The sequence below is a fragment of the Tribolium castaneum genome, chromosome 6, assembly GCF_031307605.1.
Source record: "Tribolium castaneum strain GA2 chromosome 6, icTriCast1.1, whole genome shotgun sequence".
Lineage (NCBI taxonomy): Eukaryota > Metazoa > Arthropoda > Insecta > Coleoptera > Tenebrionidae > Tribolium > Tribolium castaneum.
Genome location: NC_087399.1, coordinates 7,507,526 through 7,534,458, shown reverse-complemented (window position 1 = coordinate 7,534,458; position 26,933 = coordinate 7,507,526). Strand labels below are relative to the sequence as shown.

The 26,933-nt window shown below is 31.6% G+C and overlaps 2 protein-coding genes and 1 long non-coding RNA gene across 6 annotated transcripts in view; 2 read left to right on the top strand and 1 right to left on the bottom strand.

Moving 5' to 3' along the window:
• RapGAP1 (Rap GTPase activating protein 1) overlaps window positions 1-26,933 on the top strand; it is a 162,921-nt gene that overhangs the window by 1,964 nt on the left and 134,024 nt on the right. The window contains exon 1 of one of the 2 annotated variants that reach the window (XM_015982531.2): window positions 15,989-16,380. The exons of the other annotated variant lie outside the window; for it this stretch is intronic. Within the exon in view, the coding sequence (XP_015838017.1) occupies window positions 16,283-16,380 (98 nt within the window). The 5' untranslated portion in view covers window positions 15,989-16,282. Of the gene's footprint in view, window positions 1-15,988; window positions 16,381-26,933 lie in introns of those variants that run through there. 2 annotated transcript variants of the gene reach the window in all.
• LOC103313926 (uncharacterized) lies at window positions 1,448-5,161 on the bottom strand. Its single transcript, XR_511591.3, has 2 exons — window positions 5,021-5,161; window positions 1,448-2,124 (listed from the first exon to the last, which is right to left on the bottom strand). It is a non-coding gene; the product is annotated as an uncharacterized LOC103313926 (long non-coding RNA).
• Window positions 10,163-11,916, top strand: LOC661563 (lysosomal Pro-X carboxypeptidase). 3 transcript variants are annotated; one of them, XM_008198456.3, is made up of 4 exons: window positions 10,163-10,283; window positions 10,329-10,434; window positions 10,479-11,018; window positions 11,069-11,916. In XM_008198456.3, exons 2-4 carry the CDS (start codon window positions 10,337-10,339, stop codon window positions 11,865-11,867), a joined length of 1,437 nt encoding a protein of 478 aa, XP_008196678.1. In that variant the 5' UTR covers window positions 10,163-10,283; window positions 10,329-10,336; the 3' UTR covers window positions 11,868-11,916. The 3 variants fall into 3 exon arrangements, with proteins under 3 accessions (XP_008196678.1, XP_008196679.1, XP_972807.1); XM_008198457.3 differs by having other exon boundaries at window positions 10,170-10,277; XM_967714.5 differs by having other exon boundaries at window positions 10,175-10,434.

Below are 26,933 nucleotides of genomic sequence, written 5' to 3'. Positions count from 1 at the left end.
GTTTAGTTTTACTAAAAATCATAAATAGATTTACAAAAACGTTTTTATGAATAGTTTTTCTGATAGTAGATATTATTGGAATTTCTTAAAACCGTTGTAATCATGCACTAAAAATTAACACAAAAAATATAAGTTAACAAAAATAAAAAAACACTCTGTTTTTATTTTTTTAAATGTATTTTATATGTATTTTATATCCTATGTCTATCAGCAAGGCTGATAAGATAACTCAGGGTAGCCAATAGATTTTTTTAAACATTTTTTTATAGTCTTCCTGTATCAGTTAAATAGATAAAACCTACCAATGTTTACAGCATTTAGCTAAAATTTTGTAGATGAGGATCAAAATCTTTTTTTAGTTTTATTATAAAAATCATAGATTTACAAAAACATTTTTTGAATTGACTTTAAATACTATAATAGATATTATTGGAATTTTCTGAAATCATTGTAATCATGCAGTAAAAATAAACCTAAATAATATAAGTTAACAAAAATAAAAAAGTTCTTCATTTTTTATTTTTTTTAATGCTGAAGATTATGGGTATTCCATGCATTTTACGTCTTATGTCTATAATAGCAAGCTAAGAGGAAGGCTAATAGCTCGTTTTTTTCAAATATTTTTTAATAGTTACCCTGTATCAGTTGAATACATAAATGTGTACACCATTTAGTTGAAATTGTTTAGATGAGTATCAAAATCCAGAGCAAAGTCTAAGAGATTTCACTTGAAATTACTTTTTTTGAATATTTAAACATTTTTTTTAGTTTTACTATAAAAGATCATAGATTTACGAAAACATTTTTGAATAGACTTTAAATAGTAGATATTATTGGAATTTTTTGAAACCATTGTAATCATGCTCTAAAATACAAATTAGCAAAAATAAAAAAGTTTTTTGAAATGCTAAAGATTATGGGCATCCATGTATTTTTATGTCATATATCTATATCGCAAGCTAACAGGAAGGTTAATAAGTAACTAATAACCTAATAAATAACTCAGTGTTACCAATATATTTTTTTAAACATATGATGAGTTGAGTAGATAATAGATAGATTTTGTTGTGAGAAAATCTCGCGTAAACTGAGGATTTAGCCTAAAAATGCGGTGTTGAAAAACGGTAAGTATAATACAATTTATGAGCCATTTTGACGATTTTTTGAATAATTTTTGGCTAAATTTAGCGAAATAATTGAGTTTTTTTATATTCCGGATCATTTCGGTGATTTTATGCTTGTTATTGACGAAATACTTAATTGTGTTTTTAACAAAATAATCAATAAATCACGTCGGGCCCGGCCCTGGATAATCGTGATTAATTAGTTTAATGAGTGTTTCGTTTCGTCTTTACCTTCGGTGAAACAAATCTTGCTATAAATAGACGGGTTGACGAATTTGAATTTGAGGAAACGGAGATGTGGATTTGGACGAAAAAAGTCAATCAACAGTGGATAACATTTATTTAAATAAAATCGAGACCACTCATTCTATCACCCAAAACACGATATAAATTTCTGATAATTGTTTTATATCACATACGGGTTATGGTATAATCATGTATAACATATTATTTCGTGTGATAACACAACACATTGTGTGAAAATATAATTACGTGTGTCTTATCATCAAAGGGGCGGACATGTTTATTGTACCACCACACCATAGAGACCACCGCTCTTTGATCAAGATATAACATTTATAGCTAGACGGTGTTCAACAATTGCCATTTGTTATTAATTGATAAATTAAAATTAATGCATCAAAGATGGAAGAACTTGTACTGCGCCACCATCAAACTCCTCACATCGTCACTAATTAAAAGGTTAATACAGGAATTCTACAATAGTTTTCTCAATAATTAATCTACGCGGCCGTTTGTGCGAAAATTTTCGGACGTTTCGTACAAACGGCCCTGATATTTCGTGTACTATCGCCTCATAATCTAACAACTTTGCTTGATCAAGAGGTTTGCGAGCTTGAAAACTCGCCACCAAGCGACGAAAATCGACGTTGATAGTTCGGTGGGTTGTTGGGGCGGTTGTTGCTGGGATAAAGTCACGTTTGAGTCGGTCTTGGAATTCTCTTTCTGGCCGTTGATTGCCGGAGACGTCATTCTGGCACTGAAACGAACAAATGGATAATGTTACGGTGTCGTTTGCGTGCTGTAATCTCGACGATTTTTACGCCAGTACGCTCGTGCGTTCGAAATTGTTGAAAAATTATAAGAAAAACACGGGATTGTCTAATGGAATTTCGGCTGTTTTAGACGTAATTGAATTGAATAATTAATCAATTGCTGTTCCAACCATCTAATGTTTGTGATAACAGTGAACTCAAAGTGGTTGTAAATTTCCAAAGCGCTGAAAATTGCTGAAATTGTTTAGGTGAGGACTACGGATGTCTAAAGGTTAGGATACGAACGAGGTGCAAATAAAACGTTCCAGTCTTCGATAGTTCCGTTAATCTCGCCAGAGAGCGCAATTGTTCCATTATGTATTCAGAGCAATTAATTTGAAAAAATGGTGACACATAGCACACAAAAAACAGGCAGATAGAGCATTAAATTCTCGATAGTAAAATTTTAAATGATTCAAAAATTTTATCGTAAATTACTAAAAAAAAAATTTTTACCAATTTGCACTCTGCCCCATATTTTTCAAAACGCTGCAAATACGGTTACAGATGCAAAAAAAGTGTTAGAAAGAAAGTTGTAGAGAATTGAATCTCCTACAAAAAAGTCCGCGAGACCATATCTCTATCTTCAACCATTTAGGCCCCAAAGTCGTTCAAAGACGCCCAAGCGACGAATTTACTTATTGGAAAGTTAATTTATATCTAAACCGTTGAAGACAAAGATATGGTGTTGCGGACTTTTTTGTAAAAAAATTAATTCTCTACAACTTTGTTCCATACACTTTTTTCGAATCTCTAACCGTATTTCCAGCGTTTTGATAAATATACGGTGGAACGCAAATTGATAATTTGAAGACATAATTCTTTGCGCACCGTCGCATATTTTTCAAAACGCTGGAAATACGGTTGAAAATACAAAAAAATAAGGAAACAAAGTTGCAGAAAATTAAATTTCCTATAAAAAAAGTTCGCGACACCATATTTTCATCTTGTACAGTTTAGGCATAAATTAACTTTCCGTTACTTGACTGCTGGTAAAATGAAACAAATTTGTCCTTTTAGCGTATTTCAGCGTCCTTTTAGCGTCTTTAGGACCTAAACTGTTGATGTTAGAGATATGGCCTCGCGGACTTTTTTAAAGAAAATTTAATCCTCTACAAATTTCGTTCTAACATTTTTCTTGTAGCTGTATCAGTATTTGCAGCGTTTTGAAAAATACGGGACGAAGCGCAAATTTTAAATAATTTTTTTCTCATGTTATTTATGAAAATTTTAGTCGTCCAGTTTTTTCAATCTGTTAAGAGTGCAAAGATCAACATTTTTGCAATTTTTCCTAAGTGATTAATGAAATGGTTGGATTTAAATTAATGTAAAACGATTCGACGCCAAGACGGTATAACGCTCGAAGCGCCCTCATCTTGCGATTTTGTATCTCGTTTCGTCTCCTAACTTATAGTCCTCCGTAGTCAAGAAACATTTTGAAACTAAATGTAGAAAAGTGCTCCGTTTACCTTTTTTTAAATATTTTAACAACATTTGTTTAGTTTTCCTAAAAAATTGTAATAGTTTTTCTAACAATAGACATTATTGACTGATATAAAAATTGGATTCTGAAACTATATGTAATCATTTAATCACTCAAAAAAATACTATAAATTAGAAAAATAAAAAAAAGATTAAAGATGTTTTAAAAAACACTATTTACTCGCAATGTTTCGAAATGCTGGAGGTTATGCGAATTCCAGGTATTTTTCTAAAATTTTAGTAAAATTGAGGTTTTTTAGATGGAGAATTCGCGAACTGTTTAACAAATTTAAACAGCGTTTTTCATTTTTTTCAGAAAAAAGGGATTTGAAGAAAGTGGAAGTATAATTTTTGAATTTTATTCATTCATTCAAGTAAAAGTTAAAATGTACCTACGTGAATAAATTTACGACCAAACTGTTGACTTTTATGGCCAATAAAACAGCAATTCACTGTTATACACTATTTTTACAAATTGTTTTGACAGTCAAAATAAATAATCGTAATGTGAAACATTGTTTTTTTAAGCAACTATATTGCATTCGGTATGTTCTTTAAAGCAGTGTCAACAAATACATGTGGAAACTTATTAAATAAGCACAATAAATTTACAACGCAAACACTAAATTATAAATTAATAATTAAAATATTAGCAACTCGATATTTAAATTATGTATTTCGCAAGAATTAGAAATTATCAACTTTCCAAAAGATACGATAAATGCGAATTGTTGAAAACTGTAACAGAGCAAACAAATCGATAGAAGCCAAGGGACAGTTTGATCGACCTCTTCTATAATAAAACGATTATAAAAGCGTTGTAAGTGGAGGACGTAAAGACATGCTGGTGGATTAAGTAAATGTGAATTTGATTACTTAATTGTTTATTTAATCAAAGTTTATATTTAAATTTTTACCTCATGCAGTGATGTAAAATCTATAAATACGTTAAAATTGATTAAAAAATACTAACGAAAACACAGTTTATGTTTTGTTGTAACACTCCAGCATGTGTTGACCCGATCTGTACAAAGATAGTATAGTGTGGGTTTCGGTGTTATAAAGTAGTCAACTAGACCGACCCAGTTTTCATTGTAATGTACTTAAAATTACGAAAAAAAACATTGTCAAAGTGCCAAAACCCGCCTTCCTTCACCTTTCGAAAAATTGCAAAACGTGCACTATTTGACATTTAATGGCCAAACTTTCCTCTTCTAACAACGTGAAATTATGCAACGAAAAAAATTTGCATACAATTTGCAACAACTCTCACTCAAAAGTATTAATTAAATTAGCAAATTTGCGAAAGTGGCGACGTCGCGACGCTACTTTCATTATACAAAAAAAAAAACAACTCACCGGTTTTGTGTTTGTTTTTCTGTGAATATGTGCTTTCTTCGGTGGCACTCGACGCACTAGCGTTATTTTCCCGCAGCGAAAGCGGACAGGACTAAAACGTACCACCACTGACAATTCTGACCCACATTTCGTGTTCGCGTGGACTGTATTTCGTCCTTGTTTAGGTGCGTTTCTGACTGAAACCGCCTGAAACTGAGAATTTTCGAATCAATAATGCTCAGGAGTCAGCTGATCGAAATGGACCGACGTAAAGCGCTACTACGAACATTTTGAATCGGCTTGTTTACGTCCCGTAATTTCATACACAAAATACAAAAAAATAAAACTCCAAGGTGTAAGTAAATGGGACGCCACAAAATATTCGGTAGATAAAAAATACAACTGGCAGTAAAGCGATTTAATTAATTTTTTTTTTAAGAAAACAGTGCAAAGAAATTGTTTTTTCACTGTAAGGTCTTCAAATTTTCTTTGCAAACATTTAAGGAAACGTGACGCCACAAAATATTCCGTAGTTCCTACTGACTGCGCCTATTGAAACAGTAAAGTGATATAATTGTTAATGAAAAATCGCTCATTTTTGAAACAATAGTGCAAAAAATCGTTTCAGAATGACTTTCAGACACTTGTTATTTACCAGAAACACGCAGAAACATATTTTTGCAGAATTATACAAAATTTAATCGCAAAATTTGGGACATAATTGTTTCAGATGACTTGCTGCTCAACAATTTATTAATAATTAATAATAAATAATAAATATATATAATAAATAAATACTATAAATTAAATTAATTATTAATTAAATTAAATAATTAATAAATATATAAATTTATTAATAATAAATAAATAAATAATTAATTAATTATTAATTATTAAATTATTAATAAATTAATAATTAAATTAATAATTAATATAAATTAAATTATATAATAAATAAATAATAAATAATAATTTATTAATAATTCTAAGTCAAAAATTACACGCTTCTCTGAAAATCATTACTTTTTATGAATCTTTAAGCAATTGTCCTAAAATAATGTTATTTCAATCGATACTGATCAGAAATTTGTCAGTTACACAATTGGAAAGTTATGAATTATACGAATTGATAGAAATGATGCTACGAGACATAATTTGTGTAACTTCCTGAGTCTGCAATCACTTTTTGCAATTTATTATTACTCGTAACGAGTGACATTGCTACGATTTGTTAAATAGGGTGTGGAGACCTTCCGTTGAATGGTTGGGAAATTTTCTACTAAAAATGCGTCTGAAACTAGTAACAAAACTGGAAAATATTTATCAAGTTATTATATCCGTGTTGTTACATTAAAGTTTACATTAAAAGATGGTAATTTTTTGTATTAAGAACATAAACAAATGTTGTTTTGTTTGGTTTTTCTCGGAACTTCTAAGGGGGAAATTTACATCTTGCAATTATTTGCTACTTCATTAAGGCTTCTTTAATTTCATGGATAAATATTTGATATTTGTAGGAAATATTCGTCTTTGGTCGTTTTTGCATAATTCACATTAATTAATAAAAATGTGTTTAGTTTTTGGTCGCGTTTTACTTTTATTCCAGCATACAACGAAGTATTAGTTTTTCGGAGTGCTTTTAACCGGAGAAATATTGACCACATAAATGGAGCACTAATTGCCCTAATTGTCCATTAGTTACTAGTTCTTGCTTTAATGCGGCTATTTCTATTCAAATTTATCCATTTCCGTAATTATGTCTAATCAATTTATTGAGTTGCTTTTTGTAAACCACCTTCTAACCCCCTGAAATAAAAAGATATGAACCTAAATCCCGCACATAATCAACATTTTTATTGCCAATTATTGTCTGTTCTTTTTGTGACCCTTATTCTTGTTTATCTCTCGATATTTCCGATTTTTGTTCCGGAAAAGCACAGCGATTAAAATTTGTCGAAATTTAGGTCATCGACTTTTAATTCATGTGGGAACAACGTTATCAAACTTGAACGAAAACCTACATTTCCACACTTACGTCGAGTTAATTATAAGGAATTGTCGAAAAATTCTGAAAAAACTCACATGCCCAGAGAAAAAATTAAGATTTCTGTACGACTTTTATTTTACCTGTTCGAAATAGTTATAATTTTAGGTCATGTAGAATTTTTGTCGAAAATGGTTTTCTGGTTTCTGGTTTTAAGTTATATAACTTAAAACAGTTAAAATGTTACGAAGCTGTGCTGAACTTCTACACATTCCAACCAGTTTGTATTAAAAAAATAACAAAGTGATCAACTATTCCATTACTAGCTAATAAATAGGGTTCATTCACTAATAATTAGATATCGATTTAGAGATTAAACCAACCGAAAAGGCAAAAAAAGTCCAGTTCTAATAACGATATTCGTTTGAAATTTTACGCATAGCCATAATGCGTTACGTCCTGCTCTCTGAAAATATTTTCAAGATGGTGGCACTTCCGGTTCCGAGATTGGGGTTTAGAAAGACGTTTTATGTTTGGAAAAGAGACGAGAGGTCGGCGATATTGCAAATTCTTTAGGGGTTGGGGTGGAAAATGTGTGCTCAGAGGGAGGATCAAGCGAGGTCACAAAGAAAAGATATTCTGGGATTTTAAAGTAGACGAACCGTAGAAAGCTTGAGGATTTCATTCTTTTGAAGTAGAAAGGCGAAGTAATTGGAGAATCAAAAAAAATGTTTTTATTTCATAATCAGTGAAATGGTTTGCTCCATCTGTGAAAGAGGTTCTACATTAAACGTAGTAAAATATTCTTTTTGGACAGTTTTTTTGGTTTTTATTTTACGTTGGAACATTAGATGAATCAAAAAAAATTAAATTTAAGCATAGTTTAATAGTATGATCTTTAATAGTATGATCATGACGGCACACAGATGCGTAGCTTTAGTCGGATTGAAGGTTGCTGTAAATATGTAGACGCCGAGTACTAGATGGCGCAACGATGCTAATCTTTAGTTATTTTCAGGCAGTATTTTGTTGGAATTATTGCATCTATTTAGCATAATATATCGACTTTTCATAATAATTTTTTTCTTTCAATGACACTTTTGGTATTAGTTTCTATTGTAATTGAGAATTTTTGACTTTCTGTTTCATTTTTTCTAAAGGTTTGAAATGGTATTTAGTTTATTAAAAATTGAGGGTAAATTGTAAATGAAAAATACAGTCTGTTATGAGAGTTATAATAATAATAATAATCTAAAAATTTGTACACAACCAAAATCTGTCAGGTTCTGCGTAATGAAAACATTTTCAATATGGCGACACTTTCAGTTGTACCGGAAGTCGCTATTACCTTCCTTATTTTAAATGAAATTTATGTTTTTTGACGCATTGACTAATTCAAAGTTTTCTATTTAAAATAAGAAATGCCACCATCTTGAAAATATTTTCATTGAGCAAAAGCTAAGTACCAATTTATAGATAAATGTCTTTTTTAGAACTTCCAATAATTCTAATGTGTGGTTTAAACAGAACAGCCTGTATAGCCTGTGTTTTAATAAAAAATAATGTCCTATTATATGAAAATTGTGTCTAATAAAATAGTGGGTCAGAATTATCGCAATAGAAGTCAAGTAGCAAAAATGGCAATTACATAGTAGTACCTAAATAGAAAGGAGAAGCATTTTTAGAGTTTTTCTATCGAATTTTTTAACTTGAAATAGTTTAGTGTTATGAGTCTTATTATATGTAACTAGAAACAAATTCGTTCGTCACATTTCGTTTTTTATCGTCATAAGCTGTTACAAGGGGAATCTGCTAAAAGTATTTCTAATAATCACAGAGAATCCTGTGTTTACTATTAAATACTTTATTTTTTCTGTGTGTATGTGGATTTTTTTGTATTTCTCTACAATTCCTTATCATAAATAGTATTAACTAATAGTGTATTGTTTCATAAGTTAAGCAAAGTGATTGTTGTCCAGTGAGTGTAAATATTTCAGTTTATACGAACATGGAAATCACTTGTCTTAACGTGTGGAAAAAGATATTTTTTCGTATATTTGCCGAAGAATAGACTAAAGAAACATAATTATTTTTCTCTTTCAATTGGTGGTCTTTTCGCACTTTTGTCATTAGGTTTCAGTTTAAAATTCGGAAGTAAAATTACCGTTGGGGGCGCCACTGAGCTAGGTCGAAAACAGTAACCATAAATGGCGGGAAAATGTTTATTCGGATATTTTGAGTGTTGTACGAATTTTGGGGCTTCACAATTATTACATTGCCTATGCGGAATGACTATTGTATCTTTGGTGCAAGAAACTTATGTTGACAAATGAGAGGTGACGAGGAAAACACGAATAACGAATAACTATTTGCTTCACTTTCTTTATTGGAAAATTATTACAAAGACATTGAAAAGCCTACCTTTTGGCATAATTTACGTTTAAATGTATCAGCAGTTGTTAATCTTTATTGTAGTTTTGTAGATTTACCGCAGCATTTCATGATTTTTTCAGTGGAAAATTCTAACCTAAAATTCACACACTTCACTAATTTATTGGTTTCTTGAGCCAAACTTTGTGTTCGCTGTGATCTATTACTTATAATCTTCAATTAGACAACTGTTTGATAACACTTCGTAATCAAAATTTAAATATTTTTCACTTTTTATCCACTTTCAAGTTCCAACAATAAACACTTTATACCACGAAAAACTACAGAACCAAAGTCAACGCTAGTATTTACCACCACGTACTTTTAAAGTAATTCTTTCTATTGTAAGTAATTAACACTATACACGCAAAATTGTTGAACAATTCATTAAATGTCAGTTAAATGTGGCATTACGAAAATTTCTTTACTGTTTTCGACATAGTTCAAAAGTCATCACCAGAGGGCGTCTAGTTAATTTTGTTTCCGAATAGATTTTTTTCTTAGACGAAATGTCAAATTTTCTGACCTATTTGTCATTTTTTCTAAAGGTTTGAAGTGCACTTTACTTCAATAAAAATTGAGGGTGAAAAATAAAAATAAAACGCCTAATGGTTGTTTTACTTTTCTTTGGATAATTCGCGTTCGCTAACGCTCGATCGTCGAACTCTTTTATCTAAATCTTCTGATTAATTTTTAATTTTCCTATCTAATCGACGATAGGATTAAATATTGTTACTAGAGAAAAGTTTGTATTGATTTGCAAGCACTTGAGTGTTTTATCATTACAAAATACAATAAACTGTTTATTTAATATATGAGTGTTTTGTGGCAAGAGTGACACTTACAATTACCACTTCTGTCGAGGTCAAGGTATATAAATGACTTAAGTCTCGACTAACATAATTTTTTCGATAGTTACCACAATGAAACTAAGCGTAACGTTGGTGTTATTCTTGTGTCACAATATTTGGTCTTACGATTATGAAACGAAATATTTCGAAGTACTTTTAGATCACTTCAGGTAGGCTCTAAACTCTTCGATTCGTGATAATTTGTGAATTGTAGTTTCACCAATAATGCCACTTTTAAATTAAAATATTTAATCAATGATACTTTTTGGACAAACGATGGCCCGATTTTTTTCTACACAGGGAATGAAGGGACTGTTGAAAATTTCGCCGAAAATACCGGATTTATGTTCGATATTGCGCCCAGTTTTAATGCTTTGGTAGTTTTCGCCGAACATCGGTACTATGGCGAAAGTTTGCCTTTTGGTAACGATTCTTTCGTGTCACCGAGTCATATAGGGTACCTTACTTCAAGTCAAGCCCTTGCTGACTTTGTCGACTTGATCAATTACCTCCAAACAATGAGCCTTGAAAAAGTACCAGTCATTGCTTTTGGTGGCTCTTACGGTGGAATGCTAGCCTCATGGCTTAGAATGAAGTATCCGGCATCAGTCGTTGGTGCAATTGCAGCTTCAGCCCCAATTTGGCAATTTGAGACCCCGTGTGAGGATTTTTACAAAGTTGTTACGAGAGTGTACCAAGAAGCTGTGGCTAAAGATTGCCCTCTTTTGATCACTAAATCATGGACTGCGTTAAGGTGAGTCTCAAAAAGCCCCTTGAGCGAATGTCTAGGAGCTCCGGTTTTAGAAATATCTCGGAAAGTCCAGAAGGAAAAGCCTGGCTTTCGGACGCTTGGCAGTTGTGTTCCCCTCTTGAAACATCAGCAGATGTCGAAACCCTAATCGGGTGGTATTCCGAGATTTTGGTCAACATGGCCATGGTTAACTACCCCTACTCTACGTCATTTCTGGCACCTTTGCCCCCATTTCCGGTTAAAACCTTCTGTTCGCAACTTACGCAAGCAAACATCGTCGATGATAAGTCCCTAGTTATGGCCCTCGGAGACGCGTTGCAAATTTACACGAATTTTACCGAAACCACAACTTGTAATAAAATCAATCAAACGGCTGAAGCACTCGGAGAGGAGGGCTGGTACTTCCAGGCTTGTACCGAGATGATTATGCCGATGTGTTCCATCGATGGGGATATGTTCGAAAATGATCCATGGGATTATGGAAAATATGCGAGTCAGTGTTTTGAAAAATGGGGAGTGAATCAAACACATCCAGAATTGCCGGTGCTTGAATATGGAGGGAAGGAGATCAAAGCGGCCAGTAATATTGTTTTTAGTAACGGTTTACTCGATCCTTGGTCGAGTGGCGGTGTTTTGAAGAATGTGTCCGAAAGTGTTGTTTCCGTGATTATCCCAGATGGGGCCCATCATATTGATTTGCGAGGAGGGAACAAAGATGATCCCGAAACGGTGATTGAAGCGAGGCAGTTTCATGTCGATAATATTAAAAAATGGATCATGGAGTTCTATTTTCATAGTGGGAAAGGGGCTTTTTTCGAGAAGATTAAGTACCAACATGTTGCCAGAAATTAAATTAGTTTGTATGAGAACAAAGTAGTGCCTAAATAAAAAATAGAAATGATAGTTTGTTTTCTAACATTCAAATTATTTCTAACTAAAAATAGAATTGTTGGCTTCATTGGTGATTACACGTATTAAAAGCATTAAAAAAGTACTTGTCATTCAAGTCTCTTCATATTTTTTTTCGTTACCAGTTATTAGCTAAGGTGAGTCTGCTAAAAGTATATTTTACTATGTCTTGAAAACTAATAATCTAATAATAAATGTTTGCAACTAAATAATACAGTATACAGCGTGCTCAAAAACTGGCGCACCAACTCAATGGTGTGTTGTAGAGAAGTGATTACATATAAAGGTAAAAATAGTAAAAAAATTCTTTGTATTAAAGTTATTGATAAATAACTAATTTTAGGTAAATGATATCTGGCAACGTTGTCTAACAGTCATGATCGCAATTCAGAAATAAAATTAACTAGACGCTCTCTGGTGATGTCGAAAACAGTAAAGAAATTTTCGTAATTCCACATTTAACTGACATTTAATGAATTGTTCAACAATTTTGCGTGTATAGTGTTAATTACTATAAATTTTAAAATAATTATTCATCGTTTTGTTACGGAACGATTACCTGGTATGAAACATAAAAAAATAATGAAAACTAAAGAAGTTAACACAATAACTTTGTAGCTCCAGATTTTTTAAAATATGACTAGGAATTTTTTCAACATTTTTCCCGTAATCTGCACTTGCTTCTCAATAACGTACCATTGAGTTGGTGCGCCAGTTTTTGAGCACCCTGTATGTTGTGTGAATACATAGGAGTCTATTGTTTTACAATTCCTCTGTCCCGTTTTATAACATCATTAATATTATTACCAAAAATGTACTACAAGCTACAAGTTACTAGTGCTTATAATTTTTGTTTAATGAAGGAAAGAGTGATTTTAATTGTATTTGTTGAATTTTACTAGCAAAAACTGCAAGTCCTAAAAAGACAGACGGCTATTAATGATCAGGTTTCTATCAAATTTTCTTGTGTTGTCAATCAGCGTATTAACTTTTGGTTTCAAAATGGGTAAAACAATGACCGAAAATGATAAAGATTTTCGTTATTATTAATAATTACTTTCCCATTTTCCAAGTTCGATTAGAGCCGATTTACAAAACATTTTAATTGCAATCAAATTTTAATTCAAAATTAACTTGACATTTATCATTTTAATTCGGAATTAAATTTTAATTTCGCTTTCTATAAATCAATCTTATTTGTTCCAAAATAAATGTCCAATTTGAGCCAAGATTGTATAACATTTTGCCGGTGGTGGCTCTTTTTTCTTTTATTTTTTGGTTATGGTTACATTTTGCCATTACGACCGTAGGTATTAGCTGTTTCAAAACTATAAAAATGCCAACGTCGCATTTTCGCATTTTTAATATAATTTATAGTTTCAATGAGAGATCTAATCATTAATAACTATTTTACATTTTTATCAATCTTATTAAAAAAAATTATTTGGTAAAATGCGATGTTGGCGTTTTTATAGTTTTGAAAAAGCTAATAATTTTAAATTGTCAGTGGGTGAAAAATCAAACTAGAGATTTTTATCTATTTATTTCAAAAACGACTATTTAAGAAACCACCAACTGCAAGTTTTACTTTTTCATGATGCACAGTTTAAATTAATAATTACCAATACATTTAATTTCAATATTTCAATAATTTATCAGAAAAAACTTGAATACGACACATTTTGAAATGAAGGGACTGCGCATTACTAATGGTCGATGTGTTCGTAATCTACTAGTCTTCAAAATGGAAGCTTATTCTTCTTCTATATAAACTTTTCTTCGGGCTCTGCTTTCGACTTCATCACTATTATGAAAATATGAAACAGAAATATTTGTAATGTGTTAAACTTAAAATTTGTTTGAAGTTTTAATTTTACATCTTGTAATTTGTAGTCAAAATTACAATAAGTTAGGAGTGTGTAATTTATTATGAAACGGGTCCCTGACAATAAATATCTATTAATTAATTATAAATATTTATTTTAATAAAATTAAAACTAATTAAAGTATTCGAAATGTTATATTTGATTTGGTTATGAATGATGTTTTGAGCAGAAAACTTTTTACTGAGAATGGTTCGAAACGATTGAAATTTTAAGTTCAAAGATGGTTTAAAGCGTCTTCTTGACTAGTTTAAACATTCCCGTTCTATGTGAAGGTGTCAATCTTTATTAGCAATTTATATTTGCCTTTCAAAGCTTCTCTTCACATCTGAAAAGCAATTGAGATTCTTATGATGTATACGAGTAGTTTATATTTTATGAAAAATGGCACTTCAACCAGAAAAAATCTGGAATACGACCAAAATTAGCGCAATATCTTGTTTCCAGTGCTTGACTTTGAGAAATTACAGTTCTGATTCTTGATAACTGGAAAGTAAAATATGATATTTTGTTTCTTTACGAGAACTTATCGATCCGGCTGAAAAATGAGACTTCCATTAAATTCACTCGCTTCCGGAAACCGGAAATTCTCTAGCATTTGCCGGAAAAAATCTAATAATGATAAATAAATTCGACTAGACGTAATCCAATATATTTATTTCCACAATATTTTATCCGTTTCGTGAGCCAGTTGCGTGTTCAGTAATTAAAACTGGTGTGAAAAAATCCTGCGTTTCAGGAACCGTTAGGTCCGGAAATCATATTTTCGCACTAATCTCTCTCTCTCAATTTTATTAGGGTAATAATAAAGCGATCAGTAATAAATTCGATTTTGATCAAATAAAAAAATAATAAATGATCAGTTGTATTTAATTAATTTTTATACAGTAAAAATAATAAATGATCAGTATTTAACTCATTTTCGCACAGTAAAAAATTTAAATGACAAGTAAACCACGCACAGTGTTTTATTATTAAAATTTGCCCAGTAAAAAAAATCGTATATGCACAGTATCTAGTTTCAGTGTGCACAGTTTAAGTAATAAATGCTCAGTAGCTAGCTTGCAGGCTGGGGCTTCGCCCCAAAAATTATTATTTTTACTGTATATTTATTATTTATACTGTGCATTTACTATTCTTACTGTGCTTTTTATTTTTACTGTGCATTTATTATTTTTAGTTTGCATCTATCATTTTTACTGTGCACTTATTATTTTTACTGTGCAATTATTATTTTACTGTGCATTTATTATTTTTACGGTGCATTTATTATTTTTAGTGTGCATTTATTATTCTTACTGTGCATTTATTATTCTTACAGTGCACTTATTATTTTTACTGTGCATTTATTATTTTTACGGTGCATTTATTATTTTTACTGTGCACTTATTATTCCTATTGTGCATTTATTATTCTTACTGTGCATTTACTTTTTAGTGTGCATTTATTATTTTTACTTTACATCTATCATTTTTACTGTGCATTTATTATTTTCACGGTGCATATATTATTTTTACGGTGCATTTATTATTTTTACTGTGCATTTATTATTCTTACTGTGCATTTATTTTTCTTACTGTGCATTTACTTTTTACTGTGCATTTATTATTTTTACTGTGCAATTATTATTTTACTGTGCATTTATTATTTTTACTGTGCATTTACTATTTTTTCTGTGCACTTATTATTTTTACTGTGCATTTATTATTTTTACTGTGCATTTATTATTTCTACTATGCATTTACTATTTTTACTGTGCATTTATTATATTCCTGTGCACTTATTACTTTTACTGTGCATTTATTATTTCTACGATGCATTTATTATTTTTACTGATCAAAAATATTTGTCGTTTAAATAAAATACTGTGCATTTAATTTGTACCGATGTTATTATACGAGACTTGATAACAATAACTAATTTGATCACTTGGCTCGGGTTGATAGGGGCGCCCCTATTCCCATCCACCCCTTTGAAAAGACATTGTTTATCTGGGTCTGGCGCCGCGACGGCTGGATTTTCTCGGTAGCTCAGCCAGACACCAAGTCTCCATCTAAAAAAAGCCACGAAGCCGTTCTTTTCCATTAACCTCAGCAGCAGCAGCAGCAGCAGCAGCCACTCGATCCGAATTAAAACTTCCAGTTGCTGCAGCAGCCGAGTGATCGGTGTTGCGTATTGAGTCACTTTATTTAGTTAGTCTCCTGCTGTCTTGCAGGAATCGTGGTGAGCTTTGCTCCGGAAAGTGAGTGCGGAATTTTCGACCACGTGTTTGTGCTTTGTACAGTTACGAGTCTCGAATTTTCCCCACAGAGAGACGTGCTCGCTATGCTCTTTTTTCGCGTTTTTTGACTCGAGATTCCATCACGGTCGGAAATCGATTCGTTGTTTATTTACTCTCGTGTCTAATCTGGTACGCTAATGAGACGAATTTTCTGCAAATCATACCGGGAGTGTCCTAATCATTAAAATGCCGAAATGGTGCTGCAGAACGCCTCGATCACTATCAACCCGCGGAAGCAGAAGCTCCAAGAGGGGTCTCCGCAAGTGCCGGCAAGGGGCCGATTCGTTGCCAGGTTTGTCGATTTTTTCCCGAATGTAGGTGGGCTGTTATGTCACTGTGTGGCCATGAACGTGTGAGTTTTTGCCGGATTTTCACACCTCGGAGGTGTTTCACAATTTTGTCACATAAACCTACATATCAATTAGCGGCCACATCTGGCGTTTATTTATTTGGCGGTTGAGAAATGCCAATTGGGCCTTTTATGGCCCGAATTACTCATCGCATTTTTTTGAGTGCAATATCTCGTAAAAATGACTATCACTCATGCATTTATAATGCAACTTTTACCTTTCAGTTTCAGGATTTTTCACAATATATCGGTCGCATGTTTCTTATGTAATTAAAGTATGTAATGTCTTAATTGTTTATACATTCATTAGGAAGTTGTTTAAACATAAATTGCAAGATAACATTGAATTGTGTGGTGTCACAAGGCGCAACAAATAAATTATTTTGAATTATTTTTCGCACGGTTTAAACAAACACTCTCGGGCCTTTTTTGGTGTCAGAATCTTGGGTTAATGTCAAGGTTGGATTCAAATTGACCATCTGGACGATTAAGTTTCTTCTTTATTTCCGTTTTGGTGATGTCTAACTCAATATGCAAATTTTATACGGTATCCAAGTTTTAAAATTATACAATCGGCGAGTGTGGACTCGCAGGAAATTCCTGTTTTCGACGTTGTCTTATTTATTTTTTGGATTTTGGAGTCATTACACCAACGCCCCAGTTACACTTTTTTCTCAATTATCAATTTTTTATGGAATCTAAGGGCTCTAGACACTCTAGAGAGACTTTGTAATTCAAATATTTTTTTGATTTTGCTCTGTCCTCAAAGAAAAAGGTATAAATATATTAGAATTATCGCTTTTCAAAGAAACTTTTCAATTTCAAACAGATTACAGCAAAAGTAAAAAAAATATCAGATAGGATGGATTTTTACTTTCGAGACTCTTTTAAGATCGATCATTTTTGAATGGTTTTTATTTCGATCGAAAACGGTACATTTTACAAGAAATTTGAAAGAGACAAAAAAGTTTTTAAATGGAATGGGCTTTCAAAAACTAGTAACAAAAAAGCCAACGTTATGGAACAATTATGAAGCTTTCGTAGCTCCCTTTATCTATGTTCTCCAACCTTACAATTTCTGTAGAAATTTTATAAAAATTAGATGAGTAGTTTTGGAGATAAAAAATATAATCTGTTTTTTTGGGGTAACTAATGTAGGCTAATACTCTGGTTAATACTTCTATAGTAAAACGTTTTTAGTAAAAAATATGTTTTAGTTTTTTTTAAGGCTTAATCTATGGTTAAAATACATGGTGTTCCAACGATCCGAAAAGGCTGCAGAACTTTTTTATTATTAGAGATATTGACTTTTTTTTAGATTATAACTGCGTTTCTAGTTTATGTTTTTAAGATGTTGTGATATTTATACAGGATGTTCTAATATTCAAAAAAACACTTAAGTTATATTTTTCCAAATGTAACACCCAAAATTTTATTGCATTTTTGGACGTAGCTTTTAGTACTGATGATTTTAATCTAAACTTGTATTGGTCAGTTCTTTTGATATAATTTTACGTTTTTGACGAAAACACGCTTTTTAAAATAATTAATTTCTCAAAAACGAAGAATCGTAGGAAGGTAGAACTTTCACACTTTAAAGAGAAAAACTCAACTTAAATCTGCTTCAATTGTTTAGCGCATTTCAATTAGAAACATGTAAAAATTAAGAAGTTCGTTAAAAGTTGAATAACTTGAAAAAGTTAAATAGAACACTCAAATTCTCAAGAATGATTAAATAATCTACCTAAAAATATAAAATTTCAAATGTCTAAACTTAATAACTAAAAAGATATTTCACTTTGAATGTTAAAAATTAGCTTAAAAACATGAGTGTTAAAATCCACATCAAAAAATGTAAAAAAAAATATAGGTTTCATGTAATAGTTATTTATTTAACGAGTTTGAGAGGAAATCGGACGAGTGAATAATCAAACCACGAGTGAAAACGAGTGATTTATCATTCACGAGGTGAAATAATGAACCGATTTTTTACTCGAAAACTAGTTGAATACATCATTTTGACTTAGAATCAACGAGGCTTAAAATTGCTGTAAATTTGTTTAAAATAATTTGAGAAATGCCAAATAATTGTCAAAACTGCCTTACACAGGAGAAAAAACGAAAATTTTGACAGTGTCGAGAAATAAAAAAATATAAAAGAAAGACCCTGTATACTTGAAAATAATTTTAGGTGAATCAGAGGGTTAGTATGTACGGCTTTCGTGAAAACAGATTAATTTTATAACATTTAAAGGTCAGTAATGGATTTTTTCACATTGCTGGGACACACTGTATATGTTCACTACCTTGCGAGACATTCTGTACAAAATGGGAAATCGAGTAGCATCGAGAAAATCGCAAAATTTGATACAATTTTTTTAAATTTGGGAAAACTATTAGTCGCAGGACAATGGATTTTTTGAAAGATGGATAAAATTAAAAGAGCTTTATTGCAACGATAACAAAGTTAGCTAATAATTCGAAAGTTATTGTCCGATTAACGCTCCACGTATTTACCCAAAACGACCAAAATCTCGACAAAAATTAAAAAAAATTGAAATCGTTCTAGTAATGATGCATTTTTAAGGACTTTTTGACACGTTTTTGGATTACATCACTTGAATTTCTTGGGTTTTCGAAGGAAAGTAGGTTGAGAACTTGAAAATAAAATCGAACCAGCACTTTTCAAGAACTTAAGTTTTGGATCTCCACCTAATATTCGTTTAGAAAAGCGCACTTCCTGGGGAAATGCGTCACAGTTTGATTAAGATCGGCGCCACGTGGCTTGTGGCCGGATTTTTCAATTTATGATCCATATTTAAATATTGCATATCCAAATCGGAGTTGATTTGCGTCAATGAATTTCAAATTCAAATAAATACGTGACATTTAGCCGCACACCCATCGAATTCAGTTCCAGAGCTTGTCTTTTTGTTCCCTTGTGGGTCTGGTTAAAAATCCCTTTGTTTTATTAGACATTCGTATTTATCGCCACCATAACAAGGAACAAAGTTGTGAAATGTCTGGCGAATGTGGGCCGAAGCGACAAAACGCGATCGTGTCCCGATTAAATCCTTAACAATTCACCGTATGTCTTCGAATTTTTTCGCATTTTGAAAAAGAAAGTGTACGTGACCGCTAAATAAGAAGCAAATAGCAATGGCTGTGTTTATATGAATCATTCATTTGCTTTTGTCGGACCTCTGAATTCGTTACACCCTGTGGCACGTCGTTGGCGTTTGTTTTGTTTAAATTATTCATCGGTAGCGACTTCGGGGAAGTCGTTAAATAAAGAGCTGCGTCGACCCACCGGGACCTTAATTTCTATCAAAATGTATGAAAACGTTGCGCCCGACATTATGAGTTAAGACAAAAGGAGCAAAACTTTAACTCTGATTTACACGAGCGAGAGAAATTGGCTCGCAATCAATTATTCAGGCCAGGTTTTGCTGCTGCTTTCTGGAAGAGATTTGCGCAAAATTAGGGCCAATTTTTATGAGGTGTATAAGAAAATTTACTGGACTTTTGTCCACTCTGTGTTCATTTTTGAATTTACGACCCGGACGTGCGCTGAAATTTCCAAAACATAAATTGTTATTTGTTGAATAACGAAATGAATCAATGAAACGACTGGGAAAGGCTACTCGAAATATCGAGCGGTGTATTTGTGCAGTATTAAATTACACGGCCTACGAAAGTCCATCCTACATTGCCTGAAATTTGAATGATTTATTTTCATGTGGTTGCAATACAACATGATTTACAATTTTTGGCTACAACAAAGAAATAAATGTTTTGTGTGTCGGGTCTACGGATATCTAAAGGTTAGGAAACGAAACGACGTACAAAGAAAACGTTCCCGTCTTCGATAGTTCCGGTTATGGCGCCAGAGAGCGCAGTTGTTCCATTACCGTCCAAGTTTTCAGAGCAATGAATTTGGAAAAATGGTTGTATTTGAATAACGGTTAACACATAGCAAACAAAAAAATACAGGCAGACAGAACATTAAATTGTTAATAGTAAAACATTAACATAATTCAAAAATTTTATCGGAAATTATATTAAAAAAAATTTTTAACTTTTATCAACTTGCACTCTGCTCGTATTTTTCAAAACGCTGCAAATACGGTTACAGATGTAAGAAAAACGTTAGGAAGAAAGTTGTAGAGAATTAAATTTGCTACAAAAAAGTCCGCGAGACCATATTTTTATCTTCAATCATTTAGGCCCCAAAGTCGCTCAAGTGACGGATTTGCTTCATTTTGCCGGTGGTCAAGTATTGGAAAATTAATTTATACCTAAACCGTTAAAGATAGAAATATGGTGTCGCGGACTTTTTTGTAGAAAATTTAATTCTCTACAAATTTCTTCTTAACATTTTTCTTGTATCTTTAACCGTATTTGCAGCGTCTCGAAAAATACTGAACGAAGCGCAAATTTTAAATTTTAAATAATTTTTTCTCATGTTTCTTATAAAAAGTTTATTAATAGTTATAGTCTCCTCTCTAGTGAAGACTACGATTTTTTTATTTATTATCAAATTCCATACCTAAGTCTTAGGACATTTGACTTGAAATACTGTTGTTTTTTTAACAGAATTTGTTTAGTTTTCCTAAAAAAAATATAATAGTTTTTCTAGCGATTGACTTTGCTGAAACCATTTGTAATCACTCAACAAATACTATAAATTAAGAAAAATAAAAGAGAGTCACCATTGGTAAAGAATTAAAGATCTTTTAAAAAAACTCTTTACTCGCAATTTTTCAAAATGCTGGAAATTATGCGAATGATAAAGATATGGTCTCGCAAACGTTTTTAAAGGAAATTTAATTTTCTACAAATTTCTTCCCAACATTTTTCTTGTAAGCTCCTTGGGGCGCAAATTTTAAATTTTAAATAAAAATTTCTCATGTTTTTTATAAAAAGTTTAGTCAGTTTTTCTTAGTCTGTTAAGAATACAAATGAGACACCAGTCTACCGGTTGTAGGACCGCTCTTTCTCGCAGAATAGGATTTCGGCTTAGATGCAAATAAAATAGTCGATTCTGCTTAGTTTTTAAAATCATTTGATTTTTTTGACGAAAATACTTTTTTATAATCTATCATTTATTTATTCCGCATTTTTTTAAGTAATTGGTAAATTGATTGAATTTAAATTACTTTAAAACGATTTGGCGCCGGGACGGTATAGCGCTCGAAGCGCCTTTATTTTTACTCTGCCGTACTATATTTTTTGGTGCGATTTTGTATCTCGTTTCGTTTCCTAAGTTATAGTCCTTCGTAGTGAAGACTACGATTTTTTGTGTGTTATCAAAATTCATACCAAAGACTTAGGACATTTGATTTGAAATACTGTTGTTTTTTTTAATATTTCAACAGAATTTTAGTTTTCCTTAAAAAAATGTAATAGTTTTTCTAGCGATTGACTTTTCTGAAACCATTTCTAATCACTCAAAAAATACTATAAAGTAAGAAAAATAAAAAGAGAGTCACCATTGGTAAAGAATTAAAGATCTTAAAAAAAAACTTTTTACTCGCAATTTTCCGAAATGTTGGAAATTATGCAAATGATAAAAGATATGGTCTCGCGAATGTTTTTGAAGGAAATTTAATTCTCTACAAATCTCTTCCCAACATTTTTCTTGTATCTTAAACCGTATTCGCAGCGTTTTGAAAAATACGGGACGAAGCGCAAATTTTAAATTTTAAATAATTTTTTCTTATGTTTCTTATAAAAAGTTTAGTCGTCAGTTTTTCTTAGTCTGTTAAGAATACAAATGAGACACCAGCCTACCGGTTTTAGGGCCGTTCTTTCTCGCAGAATGGGATTTCGCCTTAGATGCAAATAAAATAGTCGTTTCTGCCTAATTTTTAAAATTATTTGTTTTTTTTTTGACGAAAATACTTTTTTTCTAATTTATTATTTATTTATTCCGTATTTTTTTAAGTAATTAGTAAATAGATTTAATTTCCATTCCTTTAAAACGATTTGGCGCCGGGACGTTATAAGCGCTCGAAGCGCCCTCGTTTTTACTCTGCCGTACTATATTTTTGATGCGATTTTGTATCTCGTTTCGTCTCCTAAGTTATAGTCCTCCGTAGTGAAGACTACGATTTTTTTGTGTGTTGTCAAAATCCATACCAAAGACTTAGGACATTTGATTTGAAATACTGTTGTTTTTAAGTAAGAATCTTGTATCTTGTATTCACAGCGTCTTAAAAAATACGGGACGAAGCGCAAAATTAAAATTTTAATAATTTTTTCTTATGTTTTTTATAAAAAGTTTAGTCGTCAGTTTTTCTTAGTCTGTTAAGAATACAAATGAGACACCAGTCTACCGGTTTTAGGGCCGCTCTTTCTCACAGAATGGGATTTCGCCTTAGATGCAAATAAAATAGTCGATTCTGCTTATTTTTTAAAATTAATTAATTTTTTTGACGAAAATACTTTTTTTATAATGTATTATTTATTTATTCCGCATTTTTTCAAGTAATTTAAATTACTTTAAAACGATTCGGCGCCGGGACGGTATAAGCGCCCGAAGCGCCCTCATTTTTACTCTGCCGTACTATATTTTTTGATGCGATTTTGCATCTCGTTCCGTCTCCTAAGTTATAGTCCACCGTAGTCGTAACCGTTCTAATTGTTCGGACACGGAATTCGTGATGTATTTTCTCGAAATGGCCATCAAGGCTCGTCGAATGCTTGTCCTCCTGAGTGGTTTGCGTAATCATGCAATAATACAATAATTTTTTTAATTAGCCACTCCGCCGCGACCCGATCTCATTTGCTCGAACGGGTTTCGATATGGCAGAGATAAAAGTACCTACCGGAAACGTGAATGCACCAAGGTTGTCCGGTGTTGCTTACATACACACTCCGGGAGGAATGGAATCGAACTGTCACCGTTACCGCCCACTTTATTCCCATTTTTAATAAATCTAATTGAAGAGGCACGGTGTGCCCTTTCGGTTTCAAGAGATACCATCACCGACACTCCATCAACGTTATTGTTATTGCAGTGACATCAGCGAGTGCTTTTTTTTGCAAAATTCTTACTCTTCCGCCTTTGGAGAGAGGCGAGCTTTGTCGTCGCGGGAAAATGGAGAGGTGTTGCTGCATAAAAATAAATTTGATGCAGGAAGTGAAGTATGGGCGGAGAGGCTTTTGCACGTTCAATTAAACTTTTGTAATGGAAGAATGGCAAAGAGACGGAAGGGGATTTATGCATCTATCTAGGCTGCGACCGCCTTAAGTGCACAAGTCGCAATTTTACACACAAAAAAATCATTCACTTTGTTTAAAACAGTTACAAATCTAGTTCTGACAAGTTAAAAAACACCTGAATATTTAGGTTATCATCGTATCAGTATGTGCATACAGGAAATGCGCTACATATAAACAGCTGTCACAATAAACTCACGAAAAATGCAATTTTTATCTTGTGTTTATGTGAAAGCATTCATTCAAAGCAATCTCCCGAGTTCTCTTCAAACTATAAATTGTTACCACATTCTATTCCTGTTTTAAATTGTCCAAGTCTCTTTTTCTGGCCAATTTTTGAAAAAAATTAAAAACTACAACAAAATTTTGAGTTTCTAATGTTTCTATTGATAGCACATTATGTTGTTTTGAAATAGATAAAAAACATAAAAAATGTAATATGGTAATTGCTTTTTACATTTTTGTAAATTTTTGCTTTTTCAGAGTTATTATAAATTACAATATAGTTTTATGGTAGAATTATAATAGTATTTTATAAAACGCGTTTTGTTGCACCCACGAATTTAGAGCACGACGAGCGCAGTGTGGAGTCCCATAATAGAGTAAGTGCGACAAAATGCCGTATAAACGAGATATCATACAGTATTTTTTCTACTTTGCACTTTTTGTACCAAAAAAATTAATTTCGAAATTCTGTGCTAGTTCAAGTTTTTTTCAATTTTTTTTTAAGTCCTTTGGATTAGACTGTTTTTATGTTTTTAGTTTTATTGTTGTGTTTCCATTAAGGTGTTCACTGAGATGTGAATCGAATAATAAAATTTAAAAAAAGATGGAAAAAAATTAAACCAAAAAAATTAAAATGATATTTACAAATCATTGAAAAACTGAGAAACCATTCACAAAATATCGAAATTTCGTAGGAAAAATGATGCAGGTAATATCAGAGTTGGTATACACAGAGTGACCCTAACCAAAAACCAACATGATTTTTACATTTCTGCTCTTTCAGAATTAATTTAATAATATTATAAAATTATTTAGGAGGCTTAGAACTTTTAGCAAAACTTTTCCCATTTCACAATATCTATTTGATTTGACAAATATGTTTTTTCAAAATTTGGATTTTTTCGTTTTTTTCAGGTTTTCAAATCGAATTCTTTGGATTTTTGATTCAGTTGTGTTTGATTTTTTTTTAGTATGGTCTAGATTTTAGTTTAGTTTATTTGCAGATTAACTAACTGAACGTCTGCACTTTTTTAGAAGTAACACCAAATTTGCATTTAATTTTTTTTTGTCATGTTTATTAAAATACAATAACGTTGTGTTTCGTTAAAGTAATTCAGTGAAATGTAAATCTAATCATAGAATTAAAATGAACAAAATAAAAAATTGAAATTGATATACTTACTACAAAAGTAAGAAACCTTTGACGAAATATAGGAAACTTGCAGATAATGATGTAACAACACAGTACGAGTAGGTACGTACGTATTTCTAACCAAAACACAAAAATCTGACATACCATAAATAAGAAAATATAAAATTCCATCTTGAGTTTTAGTTTTTGAAGTTGTGTTTTTTTTTATTATTCTAGATTTTAATTTTTTATTTTAAATTTCTCAGTTAGAATTCGGCTACATACGAATTTTCAGTATTTAGCAACGAAGTTTATTCAGATTTGCTTTATTTTTTGATTGATTTTTTTAAGTGGTTCAGTATTCCAAGTTTTTTGATTCATATTTCTTCAAATTCTTCAGGATTTTAAGAATTTTAGGTTTTTCGGTTTAATTATGTTTCAGGTTTTATTCATTTCCTTGGTTATGAGGTTTAATTTTTTTAAAATTTGAGATAGGTTTACGTGCACGTTAAATTTTAGATATTAAAAAAATACAGATTGCAGAAATTAAAACTACAGCAATGTTCTGGCTTGATGTGGAGGTTTTTATATTTCTAGATTTTAATTTTTTATTTTAAATTTCTCACTTAGAATTCGGCTACCTACGAATTTTCAGTATTTGGCAATGAAGTTTATTCAGATTTTGCTTTATTTTTTGATTGATTTTTTTTAAATGGTTCAGTATTTCAGGTTTTTTGATTCATATTTCTTCAAATTTTTCAGGATTTTAAGAATTTTAGGTTTTTCGGTTCAATTATGTTTCAGGTTTTATTCATTTCCTTGGTTTAATTTTTTTTAAATTTGAGATAGGTGTACGTACACGTTAAATTTTAGATATTAAAAAAATACAAATTGCAGAAATTAAAACTACAGCAATGTTCTGCCTTTGTTGAAAAAAAAAAAATAAAAACAAGAAACAAATAAAAAAAAGAAGTAAATCAAGTTTAATCTGAAAAAATCAAACTGTATTGAAATCTTGAATCTTTCTAACTAAAAACTTTCCTCCACCACAAATTGCAAATGTAAACATTCCTAGGGGGTTGTAAATCAGAATTTTGGAATCAAATTTTTAAGTATAGTTTAAATTAGTTTTAAAAATTGAGTGCTCCCCATCTTAACAAAAAATAAATAAAATTACGTTTTTTATTCATTAAAATATAAGTAAAAAGCATCCCTCACTAGATACTTATGCAAAGTAACCCTGTAAGACAAAATGTTTCAATTTTCTGAAGTAGTGAGATACAAGTTTTTCTAAGAAGAAGCTCGAGAGCCACTACAATTAGATTTCGCCATTTTCTGTTATTAAGAATTGCTCATCTTTTGCTTTAATTACCGTCGCAGTAAAACTTTTATCCAACTCCGCCAATATGAATAAATTACTGAGCTAGTTACCATGAAAACCCCACTTTTACCGCTCGCAGTCTCATCTCAAGTATTCCTGTCTGCGAAACAGAAAACCAATAATTTTTAATCCAAACACAATCGCCGCAATTAATTTTATTAACGCATGGTCTAATGTCCGTCCGTATTTTCCACACGAACTGGTCCGGAATGTTGTGTACCGGCGAGGAAGTCGTCGAATATGTGGGACAGCAGGAGCTTATGCATGCAGCATTTAATTTCATGTTAACAACTCGGCTTAACTAAACTCCTACGGTCATAACACTCATAACAGAGATTCGGACCGATGGAAAAAATCCAACAGACGTATTCTGCTGTCCATTAAAAAACTAATTGTGCGGTCGGTTGGATTAATAATGGATCACGGTCTGTCGAGATTGTAAATGGGTTCATTAGGTACTCAACATTTATCTGATTCGAGTTGAGCACTTGTAATGTAAACGATCGAACGACGATAAGTCATAAGACGAACCCC